At 39.5% G+C, this 20,417-nt stretch overlaps 1 protein-coding gene across 2 annotated transcripts in view; it reads left to right on the top strand.

The window, feature by feature from the left end:
- ARFGEF2 (ARF guanine nucleotide exchange factor 2) overlaps positions 1-20,417 on the top strand; it is a 76,634-nt gene that overhangs the window by 50,420 nt on the left and 5,797 nt on the right. For both annotated transcript variants that reach the window (XM_087818692.1, XM_016197352.2), the window contains exons 22-35: positions 123-270; positions 1,376-1,475; positions 2,428-2,468; positions 2,571-2,740; positions 5,844-5,995; positions 8,557-8,729; positions 10,727-10,887; positions 12,063-12,193; positions 12,363-12,492; positions 14,160-14,295; positions 15,144-15,282; positions 15,390-15,444; positions 16,578-16,692; positions 18,805-18,935. In XM_087818692.1, coding sequence (XP_087674818.1) covers positions 123-270; positions 1,376-1,475; positions 2,428-2,468; positions 2,571-2,740; positions 5,844-5,995; positions 8,557-8,729; positions 10,727-10,887; positions 12,063-12,193; positions 12,363-12,492; positions 14,160-14,295; positions 15,144-15,282; positions 15,390-15,444; positions 16,578-16,692; positions 18,805-18,935 — 1,782 coding nt within the window. The remainder of the gene's footprint in view (positions 1-122; positions 271-1,375; positions 1,476-2,427; positions 2,469-2,570; positions 2,741-5,843; positions 5,996-8,556; positions 8,730-10,726; positions 10,888-12,062; positions 12,194-12,362; positions 12,493-14,159; positions 14,296-15,143; positions 15,283-15,389; positions 15,445-16,577; positions 16,693-18,804; positions 18,936-20,417) is intronic.

Here is a 20,417-nt window from a genome sequence, read left to right as displayed (position 1 = left end):
ATTTTATTCTCACCTGAAAAGCTGTGTGTTTCAAAGAACTCCTTAATGACTAATTTAAAATCACAGTGCCCTTTTTAGGCTATAAAATGGGAACTCATTGCTTCACACCTTCTTTTCATTAGATCTTGAAATGTATCAGCCAACTAGAGCTCGCTCAGCTGATAGGAACCGGTGTGAAGACCCGCTACCTGTCTGGTTCTGGACGTGAAAGAGAGGGGAGCCTGAAGGGCCACACATTGGCGGGAGAAGAGTTCATGGGCCTTGGTCTCGGTAAGAAACCAGGCCCAACAACTGGCCATCACAGACTCTCAAGTTAACCGGAATAAAACACTTCCTGTCTCATTGGGACTGTCATATAAACCATCCCTTCCTTTTGTGCCAGCTGACAGTATGTTTATTAATAGAAGTGCTGCTTAAGCAGTCTTAATTGTAATGAAACTGTCAAGTAATGCCAATTTCATCAAAATCAGCAGAGAAAACTACTTTTCTCTATATACATAAAACTGTACTAGGAGGAAAAGCCACTTGCTTTAGAAAGGCTACAGCTTTGGTACCTGCTATTCAAGGAGTGGATATGTGTATCTCTAGATTTTAAAAGGTAGAGTCAACCTCTCTTCCATGTTCATTTGGGGGGCTTTTTTAAATGGTTTGAGAGGCTCTTGTCAGTGACATAACACAATAATAATGGTAAATAGGGCTAACAAATATGCCAGGCCACATTCTAAGCTCTCAGTTTATATATTTTTGACTCATTTACTTCTTATATCAGTGATATTTGGACTATTATCCCCATTTTGTAAATGAGGTACAGGGGGTAAAGTGAGGTACAAGGTCACACTGCAAGCAAGTGGCAGAGGTAGGTTTTAAACCCAGGCCATCTGATTGCAGAGAGCAGGCTCCTAGGTCCCACATACAGTGGTTGGAATAGTACAGTGTAACAGAAGCATGGATTCTATGAAAATGGGGGATTGTAATGGTACTTACTTCTTAGGGTGCATGTGAGGGTGGTTGGGGTGAAATCCTGGAACATTACACTGAACATTCAGCAGGTGTAAGCCATTACATACTCCAGGAGCTCTGGGTTAGTGTCCATTAATTCAAATTTGTTTTTCTTAATATAGGAATTTAATACTATAAAAATAAACTGTGAAGAAAGGGAGATGGTTGATACAAACAAGGGAAATTATAAGAAGAATTTGTTTTAAAAGTCAAACGCCAAACTCAAGTTTAATTTTATTCTATCATCAGTTAAGGGGTTTTTTGCCTGCAAACCATTCTCATTTGTCTTTTGTCTGTATGTTGATGCTACAGGATATTTTGCTCTGAATACTTGACTGTTTTGGAAGCACTGTTGGTTTTGTGCATTGTGTTTCAGGTAATTTAGTGAGTGGTGGAGTGGATAAAAGACAAATGGCCAGTTTACAGGAATCGGTTGGTGAGACCAGCTCTCAGAGTGTGGTCGTGGCTGTAGACAGGTAATGATTTTGTTCTCCAGTGAAGCTAGACTACCCAGTGTCTTGGGATCCTCTGTGTTAGCAATTTTCAACCTTGTTTATCTTGTGGCACATATAAACTAATTACTAAAATCCTGTGGCACACCAAAAAATATATATTTTGCCTGACAAAAAAAAATAGGTAAAATGTTTTGATTCATTTATACCAGGTGGCTATTGTTGTGTTGGCCATGGTCATTTTTATTTGACAATCTACGGGAAAAGAGGTCATTGCCCCTCACTAGTCCCGTAGTACATGCTTTAAAAATTCTTGTGACACACCAGTTGAAATCTCTGTTCTATGTAGTTACTTACTAGGTGAATGACTCCTAATATGTTTGACGGTTGTCAGTTCCAGATCACTCAAAATAAGAACTGTTAAAATTGGCAAATGTGATCCACAACTAATAGCCTTCACATTCATTTCAGTTTTGACCTTGAATTGCATCATGACCTTTTTTAAAAATTTGCAACTTTAACTTTGTGACCAAATTGTGTCAAGTAAAGAATACCATAATGTTCAAAGTTCATACTAAGATTAAGCCATTTTTCTTGAGTAAACATTTTTATAAGCCTTTGGTAATTCCAAAGTTTAGTTCTGAAAATGTTGACTTTGGTAATTTTTTGCCAGTTTTTTTATTGCTCTTATGGAGAGCAGCTTTTTGGAGGTCCTCACTCTGCACTCCGACTGTCGTGACATCACATGCTATTATGTTTTGACTACTCTTCCCTGCTCCTTTTGATGTATCACTTTCTCCATCAGTATAGGCATTTCTGTTCACAATTAAGTTCATTTACCAGTTCTATCATTTATTTTAAAGTGGAGATACCAGACCTGAAATGTTTCCTTTCTCCCTTTTCTAAGTGTTTGAAATTGAAACTTAGGCTTCCAAGTCTAATTTTTATTTTATTATATCTGGAATTATCTTCCTAGAATTTTTACTGGATCTACTAGACTGGATGGAAATGCAATAGGTATGTATGCGACTCCTCTGTGACAACTACAGAAGCCTCATGTTGTGACTGGCTGACCATCACTAACGAGGCCTCACGTATGTTGTTGGGTCTGGCCTGTAGTTGACTTTGTCCGCTGGCTGTGTGCCGTGTCCATGGATGAGCTGGCTTCCCCCCATCATCCCCGCATGTTCAGCTTGCAGAAGATTGTGGAAATATCATACTACAACATGAATCGGATCCGACTGCAGTGGTCCCGAATATGGCATGTGATTGGAGATCACTTCAATAAGGTAACTCTTCAAATTACAAAACTATTCCATCAATGTCCAAGCGGGCAATTAAATTTAAAAAAAAAGTGATGAGAGTTTAGGTGCCTGTCATTCATTTTCCCTGTGGAGTCAATGATGGCTCGGTAGGAGTAATAGCATACTTACATATTGATAGAACTTGAGGGGGATGACTTAAGAATCCAGAGTGTTGCAAAAACTTTAGTATCCCATATCCAGGATGTAGGTTAACACCACAGAGATCATTATAGTCACTCGACAAATATTGGTGTTTGAAAGCATTATGAAACCCTAAAGTGCTTTCTGAAAAGTAACAGCTTAATAACACTGTTCCCTACCAAAAAACATTTCACAATTTCAAAAAAAATTTTCAGGCCTGGAGATAGACTTATAATACAGATGCTTTAAAATAGTGTTAATAGCCCAGCCGGGCGTGGCTCCGCGGTTAAGCGTCGACCTAGGATCCAGGCGATCAGGGTTCGATTCGCGGTCAGGGCACATGCCCGGGTTGCGGGCTGCAGCCGATCAATGACTCCCTCATCATTGATGTTTCTAGCTCTCTCTCTCCCTCTCCTTTCCTCTCTCTGAAATCAGTAAAGATATATTTAATAAATAAAATAGTGTTAGTAAAAACGTCATCTGCCCTTGGATATAGAAGCAGCAGCAGAGTTCTGATTAATGATATGCAGCATCTGCCTATTTCTGTGGTGTAAATACCTGACCAGGACCAAATTAAGACTAGGAATTGGTAGTCTGGCTTCTAAAGTGGTGTATGAGCTAATCAAAGTTTTTGTTTACTTTGTTTTCTTTTTAGCTCCAAATAGCGTACCTGACACCATCTGTTTAATTCCCTGAGTGCCTTGTACCAGGAAGTGGACAGATGAGGTCCCTGCCCTCGTGGAGCTCACCCATATTTTATGATAAAATAATTAATGGTAGTCCAGCCAGCATGGCTCAGTGGTTGAGAATTGAACTATGATCCAGGAGGTTGAGGTTCTATTCCCAGTCAGGGCACACGCCCGGGTTGCAGGCTCAATCCCCAGTGGAGGGCGTGCAGGAGGCAGCCAATCAGTGACTCTCATCATTGATGTTTCTCTCTGTTTCTTCCTCTCCCTTCCTCTCTCTGAAATCAATAAAAACATATTTTTAAAAATTAAAAAAATAAGAATTGATGGTAAAGGGTCAGGTGACACAGTATGTGAGGCCTCTCTGGAGGTGACCTTTCATCTGAACCCTCAGCGAGGAGACAGCCACAAGAGCCTGCAGATGACCCAGAGCAACTGTTTTTGTTGAGTGAATGGTAACACTGTCATTCATCTAAAGTCAACTCACTCAGCAACCATCTTTCCCACTGTTCTGGGTAAATAAACTCTTAGTGGACCAGTTGACATAATTGATGTGAACTTGTTTGAGAAAGAAAATGTGAACCATTCCCATTACTGTACCTTGTATTCTTGTCCTAGCCTGTGACTGCTCAGCTAGAGCAAACATTGCTCATTTATTCCACAGATCTTTTGGCTAACAGCTGTGGAATGTTTTTTCTTTCAGAAATGATTATCCAGAAGTGCTTTGGTAAACACCTCCCAACTCTTCAAAGTCTAGATTTCATGTTCGGTGGGACTTCTTTTTTGACCGCGGTGGGGGAGGGCATTGATTTTCCAAGTTCCCTTTCCTACCTACAATTCTGTTGTCAAGACTCTTTACATTCCAGTTCTTAGTTATCTGTAGGTCACTACTGGGCAAGCGTGAGACATGGGCTGGCAGATAGCAATTAGACATTTCATGGTTGTCAACTTCATTACAGATGTCTGTTCCACCTAATCAGTGCCATTAGCACAAAGTTTGGAAAATTCAGTTGCTCGCTCTGGAGCTCTTTATTCTTTCCACCACCTCAGAAAGATGTCTGCTTTCCCTTGGGAACAGGAGCACATGAGAATCTTGAGGTTTGAAGAAATGGATGGCTAAGTACAGCTGTAGCTTAGCTCTGGGGATTCTAGCAGAGCCATTAGAACAGTCACATGTTTTTTTCTTCTAAACTAGGGCACATGTGTGTCCTGAGCTGTGCAAAACTGCACAATAAGCCTGGTATGTATTCCTGAAACAGGAATTCTGAATTCTCCTGGATTTTTAGGAGGGGAATATTATTTCATTCGTCTCTAATTACATGAACATTACATGAACACCTTAAAAAAATTATAGCTAAAAATATCTTTGACCATCACCACCCCCAACAGGACACCCCCACAACCAAAACTAATTGTTCTTATCAGTTTGGTATATATCTTTCCGACTTTTTTTTATACACATGCATATGTAGGTACTCACAGAAATATAAATAATATTGTCTTGGTTTGTTTTTCTTTTTTTAAAAACATAAATAGTATTATACATATTTTTGTAACCATAACTATGCTAGCATATACGAATTTATTCTTTTTTTAATTGTGGTAAAACATACATAACAGAATTTTCCATTTTAACCATTTATAAATGTAGAGTTCAGAAGTGTTAAGTACATTCATTGTGGTGCAACAGATCTCCAGAGCCCTTTTCATCTTGCACGTCTGAAACTCTGTACCCATTAAACAATGACCCCCATTCCTTCCTCTCCCCAGTCCCTGGAAACCACCTCTTTCTGTCTGTATGAATTTAATGACTCTGGGTACCTCATATAAGTGGAATCATTTAGTATTTGTCTTTTTTGTGTTTGGCTTATTTCACTTAGTATAATGTCCTCAAGGTTCATCCATGTTGTAGCATATAACAGAATTTCCTTTTTTTTTTAAGGCTGGATTCTTTCTTTTTAATTGCCAAATGTTATTCCATGTATGTGAACATACCATTATATAGCCGTTTTCCTATTGATGTTTTAACAAATTTTGCACATTTTGAAAGAACTAATTAAATGTGCAGTACTGATCTTTCATTATTAAACTTAAACAAGATTATGCAGGTCATAGCCACAAAATAACCATTTTTTTCCTCCTTAGGTGTGTTTTCCCAGAGCATTTGTTTTAAAAGCAGGCTGTCCATTTTTGAGGTTCAGAACCCCACATCCACAGTTGTTTCACTGTGCCTATTTCACCTCATTCCTGTTCCTGCCCAGGTTGGCTGTAACCCTAATGAAGATGTGGCTATCTTTGCTGTTGACTCATTAAGGCAACTCTCCATGAAGTTTCTTGAGAAGGGAGAATTAGCCAACTTCCGTTTCCAGAAAGATTTTCTGAGGCCCTTTGAGCATATCATGAAGAAAAACAGGTATGTGCACTGTTCTGAAAGACTTTTGGTCAAATTCCCCATTGGGCCCCTGAAAAAATCCCTACTACTAACCACACAATGTTTTTCTCCCTAGTTGGTAGAAGCAAATAAAATGAACAGACTCTGATTCACATCTATTGTCCCTAAAGGTTACAAGATCTGTGTAACCTTTCCCTTAGGACACATTATACCACTGCAAATGGTCGAAATATGTCACATGTCTTACTGAGGCTGATGCCGAGGGGGCAGAGAAAGAGTCACTGCTGAAGCAGCCTCCAGCAAGGTCAAGGATTGTGTGACCCAGCATTTGTGCCCCAAGGAGGCGATAAAGAGGTCAGGGCAGCTACTAGCCCTTTGAAGCAGTCGGCCCTGTTCATTCACTCACTCAGCCTGTACTTACTGAAGTCTGCCATTTGCTAGGTACTATTCTAAGTGCCAAGTATACAACAATAAAGAAAACAGTCATAAATCCTATTTTCATTTGGCTCTGATTCAGTAATCGTTGCAGCTGTGTGATAGGTATACAGTATTCATTACTCTGTCCTCTCTACTTGCATATATGTTTGACGTTTTCCATAATAAAATTTTAAAAATTCCTACTTATATTCCAGTAGGATAAACAAATAAATGTTCACTAAGTCATTGGATGATAATTGCTCTAAAGAACATTAAGGGGATAGGTTAGAAACACTCTTCATACAGGGCAGTTAGCTGAGATATATTTGGTAAGCTTACCCTTAAGCCCACCCTTAAGTAAAGTGAAAAACGAGGTAGGGGTAGCTATATGTGGTTTAGGGAAGAGTGTTACGAGCAGAGAGAACAGAGAGAGCAAAATCCCTGTGGCAGGATGTGCCTAGCATAGCTAAGGAGCAGCAAGGAGGCCAACGTAGCTGGGGCAGAGTAAACAAGGAAAAAACTTCTAGAAGGTAGAGTCCCAGTGGTAGCAGGGCTCCTGGGTCACATAGGATCTGTTGGCCTTTGTGAGCACTTTGGCTTGCTCTCTGTGAGAGTTGAAAACCATTGGAAGCTTTTGAGCAGAGAAGTGAAGTGGTCTGACACATTTTAAAGGATCATCCTGCATTTATCCATGGAAAGTGAGAAGCAATGGGATAAATTAGGCAGCCATTGTAGTTGTCCAAGTTTCGACCAAGGAGATGGTGGTGGTGGTGGGGACGTGCTTCCTATACATTTCAAAAGCATTTTGGCAATATGCATCAAGAAACTTAATATTTTTGTGCCCTTGGACTCAGTAATTCTATAAGTATCTCCTAAGGAGTTAATTTGAAATACAACAAAATGTTGTGAGTCACACAAAATAATTTTTAAAAAAACAGAAACCACCTAACTATACACAAGTGTTAAAGTCAGTGTTGGTACAGCCACAAGGAATATTGTGCAGCTGTTAAAAATATTCAAAGTTTATAACATGGGAAATGCTCAAAGGCTGCATGTTGTTTACTTAATAAGTCAGAATCAAGCAGTCCCATCTTTAGTTCCATGGCCCAAATTGTCATCAGGGACTAAGGTTCTTTCCATTTCTTTGTTTGGCCATCCACAGGGTCACTTTTCATCCTTGAGCCTATTGTTTATGATTGCTGTACTGAGGCTCTAGCTCCAGCCATCATGCTGTGTTCAGAATGAAAACAAGAGAAAAGGGGGCAGAGCCTGCCATGTGTATTCCTTTTAAGACAAAAGCTAAACCTTCCCAGAAACCTCCCTATCCCCATATATTTTCTCTAACATCTAATTAGAGCAGGTTACGTAGCTCCCCTAGCTGCAAGGGAAGCTGGGAAATTGAAGACTTGGCACATGTGACAAGATTTCCGTGTTGTCTTATACTGTTTATGATGTTTCCTTTGGTCGAGCATGTTGCTGCCTGGATGAAGTCAGAGTTCTGTTATCAAGAACGTGGGAGGATAGCTTCTGGGTAGGCAACTAACTGTCCGCCACAGTGATTATCTTACTATTTTTTCTTTTTGTTGTCTCTAATTTTTAAAAAAATTTGTTTAAGTTTATTTGAGGCAAACTGCCAACATATACCAGGGAGCAAGATCTCAAATGCTCTGGAGAATAATAGTTTTGCAGCTTCTTTTATGCATGTGAAATTAAGGAGGAAATACCAGGACTATTACATGGAGATGGGAAAAGCAAGGCAGAGACTGGATTACAGGATAGTTAACAAGATTATGTGCTCTTTTATTTCAAAGGTGTGTTAACCTAGGTGCACAGAAACAATGGACAGGTCTTGCCTGAGGCATGACTACTCACCAAGACCCTCCCAGTTAAGAATTTATGATCAGTCATCCTGTGAAGTTACTTTCCATAGAACCTCTTTTTTATCTGCATCCCCCCCTTTTGGTCATAAATCAATCCAAAGGATACACTTATGACCAAGCTTTGGTCAGATGTTGTCTCTATAATTTATTTTTTTTAAAGTGAATGTGGATTATTGCGTGGTTTTAAAAAAAAAATTTTAAATGCTGCTTCTATGCGATGAGCTGTATTTATGTCTCCCCACTGTCCAAAGTACAGATGACATGGCTGCCCCATTCCCTCCTCAGGTCACCAACCATCAGGGACATGGTGATCCGCTGCATTGCCCAGATGGTGAACTCTCAGGCAGCCAACATCCGCTCAGGCTGGAAGAACATCTTTGCTGTGTTCCACCAGGCAGCCTCAGATCACGACGGGAACATCGTGGAGCTGGCCTTCCAGACCACGGGCCATATTGTCAGTAAGTGGCTCTTTTCCCTCCTAACATCCCACCTGCAAGTCTAGAAGAGTGACAACTTATTTCTTGTCTATTTTACTCCCAAAAAGGGCTTCCTTGGTTTAGCTATACTGGGATATAATAACGTGCCAGGTGATGTTCTAAGTTCTTGACACATGCTTAGACATGTGCATAACAACCCTGTGAAGGAAATATTGTCAGCCCTCATTATTCACAGAGTCTATGTTTGTGAATTCACCTACTTGCCAAAATTCACACGTAACCCCCAGACGAATACTCCTGGCGCTTACATGATCATTTGTGGCCATGCACATGCAGAGAACAGCGAAATACTTGAGTCACCCAAGGTGCATGTTCCCAGCTGGGTTGAACAAGGCCATGCTCTGCCTTCTTGTTTCAGCTCTTTCACTGTAAATAAACAAGTATCCTTTTCGTGGTATACTGTCACATTTTTTGCATTTTTGTCTTATTGTTGGTGACTTGCCATTTAAAATGGCCCTGAAGCATAGTGCTGAAGTCCTGTCCTGTGTCCTTAAGCACAGGAAGGCTCTGATGTGCCTTATGGAGAAAGTACAGTTTACATAAACTTCATTCAGGCATGAGTTATAGTGCTTTTACTGGCTATGAGTTCATTGTTAATGAATCAACAATATATATTAAATAAGGTGTCTTTAACAGAAACACACATAAAGCAAGGTTATGTATTGATCGGTTGATGAAAATGTTATGACCAGAGGCTTCCAGGCACTTAACCCTGTATTTCCCCTAGGAGTGATGGTTCAGTTCTTGCTAATTCAGTGTTCACGGCCACTTTATAAAACCTAACTACCATGGTTAACAAGAAGTGACCATACCATTGTTTTCCCCCATTTTACTGAAGAGAAAAACTAAGGAACCAAAAAATAAAGTAAAACAACTTGCCTAAGGTCATGCAGTTTTGAAGTGGTGGAGCAGGATTCACACCAGGCAGTCCAGCCCAGAGCTGACACCGTGTCCCCCCACTCTGAACTGACCAAAAGTCCCTGTCCTGCCCGTAATCACGTAACAAGATGTTTACTGGTCTGGTCTTCATGGAAATTGTAAGGCATTGGGTCAGCTTTTATCTTTTTGAGGTCTTTTAACTTTTTGTAAACTTCTTGCCATCATATATTTCTCTTAGGTGATTGTTTGGTTTTGAAAACTTTAGCTTTCTAAATTGCCTTTCACCTTTAGCTCATTGACCTTTATCTTCACAAGATTCCATCCAGCAAGGTAGCATGAGGTGTGGTCTTAGGAAGGAAACAACTATAGAGAATTAAGGGATATGGTCAGGATCACAGACTGGGGCCAGAGTCTTGCTCAGGGCTCAGCTTCTGGCAGACAGACCACTGTGGGCCAACTGCACACACAGATACCAGTGTTTATACTTTATGAAGTTCCTCAAGCTCCATTCTAAAATGGCCTAAGTTAAATGGTCACCTTGGCATCGTGGTGCAACTTGGCTTTCTCATGGCTCGCCCTCTCACTTCCTTAGGGACACTTCTCAGGACCTCTTAAGAGAGGCCTTCCGTGACCACCAGCCTGAACAGCCCCTCTTACCTTCGGCCCTTATCCAGAAATCACCCCGCCTGAGATTATCTTATATGTATTGATTTGGGTGATTGTTTTCCGTCTTACCCATTGGAGCATGAGCGCTGTGAGGGCAGGAAGTTTGATTCATCCTCTTTTTGTCTCCAGGGCCCATAACTATGCTTTGCACGTGGTTAGCACTAAATGTTTGTTGAATGAATGACTGTTTGGGTCTTTACATCATTGCTTGAGCTCAAGAACCAGTTTAGCCCAAATTGTACTCAATGCACTTAGGAAAATTCCTGAGTAATTTACTAAAAGCACTGTCTTTCGGAAATACTAGCATGCTTTTCTTAAATTTTCACAAAAGAAATCCTCTCTGCGGGGGGAGGGTGATCCCCATTTCTAAATCCTAGTCTTATGTTTTTTTAAATGTATCTTTGTCTCCCCAGCAACTATTTTCCAGCACCATTTCCCTGCAGCCATCGACTCCTTTCAGGATGCTGTGAAGTGCTTATCGGAGTTTGCCTGCAATGCTGCTTTCCCTGACACCAGCATGGAAGCCATCCGGCTCATCCGTTTCTGTGCCAAATATGTCTCTGAGAGGCCTCGGGTATGTTTCTCCTTTCCTCTTTCATGTGGGCAGTGAGGGGAAGGAGTTATGGAGCCAGAACCCTCACTCCTGATGAAGAGCTTTCCATTGTGGGGGTTATACCTTCTCTGTGTTTTATATGTATGAAATTATTTTATTCAACTGAACTTTTATATGTCATCCTACAAATTATTTTGTAGAAGATAATAATACTTTAGCTTAGGATTTTCGCAAAGCTGAGAAGCTAGACCTTTTATTTGAAAGAAAATAAACCTCCCTTTTAGGAAATGACATTATGCCACTGTGACGTGGCTGAGAAGTCACATTGAAAAATCACCTTTTGTTTTCTCCTGAAGATGTTTGGGGGTTTTCTATTATCTCACCTATCTAAGGAGGCCTGCTTGGTTTAAATAACAGTCTCAAAACACTGAAATTGGGTGGAAACAAGCACAATTAAACTATGGTGACCTATACAGATGTCTTCTTAAGCATTCTTTACAGAACTATAAACCCCTAAGATGATATGCTTGGTCCCCACAACAGCTCATTAAGATATGATGGTAATGAGAGCCACTGTTGACTGAGCACTTACTACATGTCAGGCACCATTCTAGGTACTATGTATTTAATCCCCACAACAGACCTTTGAGGTGGTTAGTTATATCCCCATTGTGCAGGAGAGTCAACTGAAGCACAGAGAAATTGCCTAATGTTAGATAAAGAAATTCTATTACAACAGACAATACCACTTCAAGACTGGTTACAGAGCAGAGGGTTGGAAATCTTAGAGATAGGGCTTCACATCCAGACTGTGGAAAGACTGCCAGCTCTTAGCTGTATGACCTTGGGCAGTTTACCTAACCTCTTAGTGCCTCAGTTGACTCATCTATAAAATGGGACCATTATTTCTCCCTTCCTTTCAGAATCATTGCGAGAATTATAAAAGCATGTAGAGCGCCTTCACAATCCCTGGCCCATAGCAAGTGCTCAGTAATAGTAGCTGCTGCTGCTAATATTTTAAGTAGTACTTTAAGTACTGTAGTAACATTCCAGAAAGACCTAAGATATTGAAGCATCTCTTGATGAATGGGTGTTTTTAGGAGAGGATGTGTGAGGCCTTCCTCCCTATGTAGTTCCCTTTCACTTCCTTTCTTTTGCTTGCATAGTCTGCATCTGAGAGGTGACTTTCCTTGTAGGTGCTACAAGAATACACAAGCGATGACATGAATGTGGCTCCTGGTGACAGAGTCTGGGTACGAGGCTGGTTCCCCATCCTATTTGAGCTCTCCTGCATCATCAATAGGTGCAAGCTAGATGTTCGGACAAGGTAACTGTGTCCCAGGGTGGCTCCTCTCCTGTCACTGAATGAGCCTCAGTCACCTACTCACCTGACCCCATACTCTCCTACTCTCTTCTCTGCTATTCTCTTCTCTTCCCCCTCTCCCTCTCTCTCCCCCTCCCCCTCCCTCTTCTGCACCTGGCTTTGTTTCCTTCAGAGGACTCACAGTCATGTTCGAGATCATGAAGAGCTATGGCCACACCTTTGAAAAGCACTGGTGGCAGGACCTGTTCAGAATCGTGTTCAGGATTTTTGACAATATGAAACTCCCGGAGCAACAGTCAGAGGTAGGTGATGACTGACGTACTGTCCTGGATGAGATGGAAGACAAGCCTCTCTGGCCTTTGTCTGCCTTGGGGCTTGTGCCCTCATCTACATGGAAGTCTTAAATACTGAGCCGCTTGAGGTGTGTTTTAAAAATGGAAACACCCTTCCTGTCACTCTTCTACCAATATCAACTAGTGTAAGAAACCCTCCCTCTCTGAGGACGAGTGAGAGGAAATTAATCACCACACTCTGCCCATTGACCTTCAGACATCGTACCTGCCAGATCACCAGGGTACCTGACTGGTCCACTTACCTGTCTGGTTCGTATCAACTTCTGAACAGTCAGTAAAAAGTAGAGTGACTCAGTCCCTTCAAAAACACATTAAAAGGGTTTTTAATATGAAGTTGCAGTAAGATGTCAGTAAATATTAGGCCTTTTGTAAAAGGATGTGTGATGTTACTCATTGTCTTTGTTATTTCTCTCCTGGGGAAAGGGCATTCTAGCTCAAGATTTTAAGATGGGGGAGTAACTTTTTTATCTCCTTTTATCTTTTTTTTTTTTTTTTAATCCTCACCTGACAATATTTTTTCCATTGCTTTTTCAGAGAGAGTGAAAAGGGGAGAAGGGTGGGGAGAAAAAAAACATCAATATGAGAGACACATCCACTGGTTGCCTCCCACATGCGCCCCTACTGGGGGCGGGGAGTGAACCTGCAACCCAGGTACATGCCCTTGACTGGAAATTGAACCCGTGACACTTTGGTCCACAGGCCCACGTTGTAACCACTGAGCAACACCAGCCAGGGCAGAATTTCTTTCTTTTTTATGGCTGAAGAGTATTCCATTGTATATATACACCACATTTTCTTTATCCATTCATCTGTTGATGGACACTCAGGTTGTTTCCATGTCTTGGCTATTATAAATAATGATGCTACAAACACGGGGATATAGATATTTCTTCAACATAGCATTTTTGTTTTTTTCGGATATATGTCCAGAAGTAGAATTTATTGGATTGTATGGTAGTTCTGTTTTTAATTTTTTGAGGAACCTCCATACTGTTTTCCATAGTGGCTATACCAATTTACAGTCTCACCAACAGTACACAAGTGTTCCCTTTTCTCCACCTCCACTCCAGCGTTTATCTCTTGCCTTTTTGATGAATGCCACAACTGTGAAGAGATATCTCATTGTGGTTTTGATTTTCATTTCCCTAATGATTAGTGATGTTGAGTACCTTGTCATGTGGCTGTTGGCCATTTTTATATCTTCTTGGAAAGATGTCCATTCATTTTTGATATATGGTATATTTAGCATAACCTCATATTCATTTTTTCCAAATCATTAAAACTTTTTGTAAGTAATACTTTGAATGACTGTTTAGTGTTCTGTCATATGGATGTACTCAGTTGCCACGTTGCTGGACATTAGTTTGTATCTGTGTTTACAGTGTATAAATACCAGTGTGATAAACATAACCTTCACCCACAAGTCTTTGACTATTTCTTTAGGGTTCATTCCTAGAAGTAGTGTTGCTGCGTCAGTGGGTGTGAGCATTTGTAAAACTGTTGATACACATTGCCAAATTGCTTTCCAGAACAGTTTGCCAATGATATATGGGACAGAGTGGCCTTTAAACATTATCTTTTTACTGTTTTTTGTTTTTGTTTTTGTTTTTCTTCAGAAATCTGAGTGGATGACAACAACTTGCAATCATGCACTTTATGCTATTTGTGACGTATTTACCCAGTTTTATGAAGCTTTGAATGAAGTTCTTCTTTCTGATATATTTGCACAGTTGCAGTGGTGTGTAAAACAAGGTACCTGTGTCTTTAGGCGTCATCATTTATCTTGACATAGTCCTTCATGCGAGAGTAATTTTTTCCATACATAAAAGCATGGCTCTAATGTCAAAGGAGTACAGTGTATCATTTAATTGGTGAAAATGTATTTTTAAAAATTTAATTAGAACATATAAACAATCTCCCAACCAAGTCAGTTTATAAAATATTTCTTTAAGGTGGGATGTAGTTATTTTTATATTTTAAAAGATGTACCTTTTTGCATATTACACTATTCTTTCTACTTTTGTGTATGTTTGAATGTTTTTTAAAGGTACTATGGGAGTCACGATCAACAGCGTCATCAATGGACATCTTTTGTTTGAGTATTTAGGTGTTTATTTTAGTGTGTTTTAGGAAAAATACCCACACAGCACATTAGACCTGGATGCATTTGAGAGTTTTGGCTTATTAAGATGAGGCTTAATTTAGTTAAGTTTTTCAAAAAGTGACTCAGTTTTAAAATAAATGATAAAGCAGTTGATACTGATATGGCAAAAATTAGGAAAGTAGAGTTTGAGTGACTAAATTTTTAGAGACACTGTTCTGATATTTTCTATCCCCTTTTACCATTTCTCATACAAGAAGCCAGTTAATTAGGTAGCAAAATGTTGACCTTCTAATCCCTAGCAGTAAAGCTATGATAAATAATTTCTCCTCTTTATAGCCCACTTGAACTATAAAAATTTTAATACTGTCGGTAGCATTAATTAAAAGCCTATAAACTCTCCAGTGTTGTAGTCTCCATCTCACAACACGAAACATCAGTGATTGGTTGGAATAAATGGCAGTTGAAGTTTGATGATAAATATTGGGTTTTTTTGCAGATAATGAGCAGTTGGCTCGATCAGGCACAAATTGCTTAGAAAACTTAGTAATATCCAATGGAGAGAAGTTCAGTCCTGATGTCTGGGATAAAACGTGCAGTTGTATGATGGATATTTTCAAAACAACCATCCCACATGTGTAAGTGTTAGTGTGATTATCATGATTTGTTTCTATGTTCAGTGGATGTCTTAAAGCTCTGTGTTGCCTTTCAAGTGATCATTTTCCTTCTCTTGCATTTTCTCAAGTTTGCTGACATGGAGGCCTGTAGGAATGGAGGAAGACTCATCAGAAAAACATTTGGTAAGGTTTCTTTTTGGTTCTCTTTTTTCTAGTTTCATTTTATAGTAAAAATTCAGCAGCCCAAAGAGTTTGTGCTTTCCTGATGAGAAGTGAGTTAAAAAGGTTATAATATCTAAAAACGATATATGTTCATTAACAGTTTTTTGAAAGTACAGAAAAATATTAAGAAAATAAGTTGCCTCACTCAATAAAAACCACAAAACATTTCTAGTTTCTTCTTTATGTGACTGACTGCACACACGTAACTCACATGTCGGAAATTTGAGCTCACTTGGCACATAATGGATTACTTAACATTGTGAGCATTTTCCACATTCTTAAATATTCTCTGAGAACAGCCTTTTCAGTAGCTGCACCTTACTATAATTTATTTAGTGAATTCTCCCTTGTTGGACAGGTCAATTCTGGTACTCACTGCTATAGATACTTTGGTGTAATTATCTTATTTGTTATCCTCCTCCAAGTCTCGCTGTAAAATACTTTGGTTTACAAGGGTGTTTGTAATATTAACTTTTATTCCAAAATAACAAAAAGGGCATTGGATTTCAAAAGGCATTTGGGATATGACAACTTAAAAATGAAGCCCATTATTTAAACATTTTCTGGTGTGTTTTTGTTTGTTTTTTCATTTTATAACTTTATTTTTTAATTATTTTTTTATTTTTTCAATTACAGTTGACATATTCAGTAATATCTTAGTTTCAGACATTTATATAACTTACAAAGTGATTCCCCCAATAAGTCTAGTACCCCCCCGACACCATACATAGCTATTAAACTTTGTCTTCTGCAGTCAGCTTAAAAAGGAAAAAAAGTGAGCTATAGCACTAGTTTATTTTTTTTAACTTGATCTCATTAAAATTTGGTCGTGCTCACTGTTAAATCATATGCCAAGAAATGCCTTCTAAATTGGAGTAAGGAAATGTGAAGTTTTAATGGAGGGAAGAAGTAATTGAAATTGGTAATTCCTATGCCACCTCTGAGAAGTGCCACATTAAGCATGCAGTATAATTGTACATCAAGCTGAGCAAGACACTTAAATTCAAGTTGGGCCTCAGTGTTAAAACAGGCCCAGGCACTGAATTGCAGATGAAGAGAAGTGAACGTTGTATTTCTCTCTGGTTTACTTTTAGGATGTGGATCTGGACCGCCAGTCTTTAAGCAGCATAGATAAAAATGCCTCTGAGAGAGGCCAGAGCCAACTCTCTAACCCCACTGATGAGAGCTGGAAAGGTAGACCATATGCAAGTAAGGTCACTTTTTTGTCGTTTTTATTTATTTTAAATAAGTAACACATTTACATGATTCAGATATTTAGAAGGCACCAAAGGGTAAAACGTGATAAGCCTTTCTTCCATGCTGTGCCTCAGTCTGCCAGTTTCTTCCCTATCTGGCAGCCAGTGTCACCAGTGTCTCACATACCTTTCCAGAGACATTTGTTCATATGCAAGAAGTACATATCCATATACACACAAATATATGTAATATATATACATATATATGAATTCTCTTTATGCAAATTGTGGAATATAATGCATTATTATTTTTTCACTTAATATATCTTAGAGCTCATTCAAAATCAGTACCTAAAGAGCTTTCCTATCCTTTTATGCTATTGTGTGTTATTCCAGGCTGTAGCTGTTATTTGCCTAATTGGTTCACTACCAAAGGATATTTATATTTTTCCCACTTTTTTTGTATTACAATCAACACCTCATGAATCACCTAATATATGTCATTTGTGAATTTATCTGTACAATAAATTCCAAGTAATTGGATTGTTAGGTTAACTGATAAGTACATTTGCCATTTTGTCAAATAATTCCAGATTGCTGCCCATTAAGGTTACACTTGTTTACCTGATCTGTGGGAACACCTAGGTGATATTTGGTATATTTGGAATAATTTTAATTGGCAGCTTTCTAATTATGAGTGAGACTGACCCGTTTTTAGTGTGTTTAAGAACCAGTTCTGTTTTCCTTTCTGTGAACTATCTGTTCATAGTCTTTGCTCATTTTGTATTGATTGTTGCTCTTTTTTTATTGGTTTAGGGGAGCTCTTTATGTGTAGAGATCGCTTTTACCAATTTGTGTCTTAGTGTTGCTTATGGTGTTTTTATTATCTGTCATTTTAAAAAAAGGTTTACCAGTTGCTATGAGCCAGGCACTGTACAGTGTGTTTTGTGTGCATGACTTCATGTAATCCTCACGCTAGCCCTCAAGTGGTAGTTTTACATTGGAGTAGCCTGGGACTCAGACCGATGCATGACCTGAAATATGTAGTAGAGTTGTGATTCAAGCACACTTTGGCTGACTGAGAAATCAGAACTGTTCTGGTATAAGTCTGCTCTTTTTAAAGTTGTGTGCCCCATTGTTTTTGTTCCTAACATATCCACCCTCTTTCAGCATGCCCTGCTGTAGGTGTTAACATTGCCATTAACTTCTGAAGCAGCACATCAGACAAAACCATGTGTGTTCATTATCTTTTGAAGGCATAAAAACTAATCCCCCTTGAAATGCATTAAAAAGGCACCATGCTGGAGCCTGATGCACTGTTCCCAGTAACTGCAGCACAGCCAGTTTCCCCAGTGTCCATGAGAGCGTGAGCACTGTTGCCTCATCAGCTCCAGATAAAGGGCTGGCTTGTGTGTAGAAACAAGTGTTGAACCACTCTCAGTGCAGCAAAACATCTATACTCTGAGAGATGCCTGGGACTCAAGACCCTTGCCAGTGTTTGTTTCTCCCAGTCTTCCCATCTCAGCCTCCCATCTGGGCTTCAGCTCAGTGAGTGGAGCAGCAGACAGAACACTGTTCGTATTGTTTTCTTTCCTTGTGTTTATTTTTGGTCGAAGATGGCATAATTCAATTGGTGTAAGTTACAACATTGCAACTCCACTGTATTCTTTTTTAATTAAAGTGAATTCTGCTTAGAGATCTTATATAATTTCATAGCCACTTTCAAAAACTTGAAGAGATGACCCATCCGTCTTGTTTGCTGTCACTAAATGCTTCATTGAATGTTTTCCACATTCTGATTCTATATAATAAGTTGAATAAGAAATCTCTACTTTTACTCTACTTTTAGTTAAATCAACCAACACCCATGAAGTGCCTGACATAGGGTGCCCCTGAGCCCAGGGACTGAGAAGAAAAGATGGATGCAGCACTACTCAGAGTCTAGTCAATAGGCAGAAACCACACTAGTAATTTGAACAGGGAAAATTATACATAAAGAATTGTTAACTAGTCAAAGATGGATAACCACTGAAAGGGGTAGAAGAGGACAGAGTGGGAGCCCAGTGAATGTTTACCCAGTGCTGGCTGAATCGTTATTAGGGTTAACCTTTATCATCTAACATAGATCAGAAACTGTTTGCCAGCCTCCTCATCAAGTGCGTGGTCCAGTTGGAATTGATACAGGCCATTGACAACATCGTGTTCTACCCAGCAACGAGCAAAAAAGAAGATGCAGAGCACATGGTTGCTGCCCAGGTAATAAAAGCAGGGCTTGAGGGGAGCACCCTTGTCCATGGGGAGGTTGTGCACATGCAGCAGGGTGCTGGAACCAGCTCGTACTGGCTCGCAAGGGCCCGTCATGCTCGTCTCTTCCCAGCTACATGTTCAACATCATATTGGTAGCTTAAAATCAGCCGTGATGGAAGTATTTACACCACAGAAATCAACAAACACTAAAAGTTGGGGCTTCTTTTTTTATTCCCTGGAGAGCCAATTTACCAGCATACTACTGCTCAGGTGCCACCTCCCACCTTGAATGTTACTAATCACAGGGACTGTTTCTCATCATTGGCATATAATTTAACCATAAATGAGAGAGAAATATATGTGGATAATAATACCACTTTTTCCTTAAGAAGGTTCACATTTTGTTTTATATATATATAATCTTCTATGTACACAGTATTCTTGGAAATAGAGAATTGAATGTCCAAAATGTGGACAATAACCTTACACCAGGGGTTTCAAACTAAAGTGCCTCAGGGGCTAACAGATCCTGTGTATGTGAGCACAGGTTGGGTGGGACTGTGACAGAGCTCTGGACTAGTTGGAACAGAAGCCACCTCCCAGCTCCAGTGGTGTGTTGCTTGCAGGAGAGTCAAGTCCTGACAGTCTTCCAGTTTTTCAAGAGGAACCCAAATGAAGATTTTTTCATATAGGAAGTCGCCTAATTAAGTACTATAATTATTGATGAACAAAACACATCTGTGGGCTAGATCCACCCCAAAGACTGTCTTTTTTGTTTTTGTTTTTTATTTTTTAAGTGTACAATTTAGTGGTTTTAGTATATTCACAAAGTTGTATAAACATCACCACGGTCTAATTCCATAATATTTTTTGTCACTGCAAAAGGGAATGCCCTAACCACCAGCAGTCACTTCCCAGTCCCTCCTGGCTCTAGCCCTTGGTAACCACTAACCAAATCTACCTTCTGTCTATGGATTTGCCTAATCTGGATATTTCACATTAATGGAATCATACTGTGTGAGCTTCGATGTCTGGCTTCTTTAACTTAGCGTAGTATTTTCTAGTTTCATCCATGTTGTAGCCTCTATCAGTACTTCATTATTTTTAAATATGACTGAATAATATTCCATTGTATGGCTATACCACATTTTGTTTATCCATTCAACAGTTGATGGCCATTTGGGTTGTTTCCATTGTCTGGTTATTATAAATAATTCTGCTGTGAACATTTGTATATAAGTTGTCATGTGGACATATGTTTTTAATTCTCCTGAGTGTATACCTAGGAGTGGACTTGCTGGGTCACATGGTAACTCTAAGTTTACCTTTTTGAGGAACTGCCAGACTGTTTCCAAAGCAGCGGCACTATTTCACATTCCCACCAGTAGTGTATGAAGGTTTCCGTTTCTTCACATCCTCACCGATAGTGGTTACTTTATTACGGTCATCCCAGTGAGTGTGAAGTGGTATCATTGTGACTTTGATTTTTAT

This window comes from Miniopterus natalensis, chromosome 7, assembly GCF_054644295.1.
Source record: "Miniopterus natalensis isolate mMinNat1 chromosome 7, mMinNat1.hap1, whole genome shotgun sequence".
NCBI classification, from domain to species: Eukaryota; Metazoa; Chordata; class Mammalia; order Chiroptera; family Miniopteridae; genus Miniopterus; species Miniopterus natalensis.
This window is presented reverse-complemented; position numbering and strand designations above follow the sequence as displayed.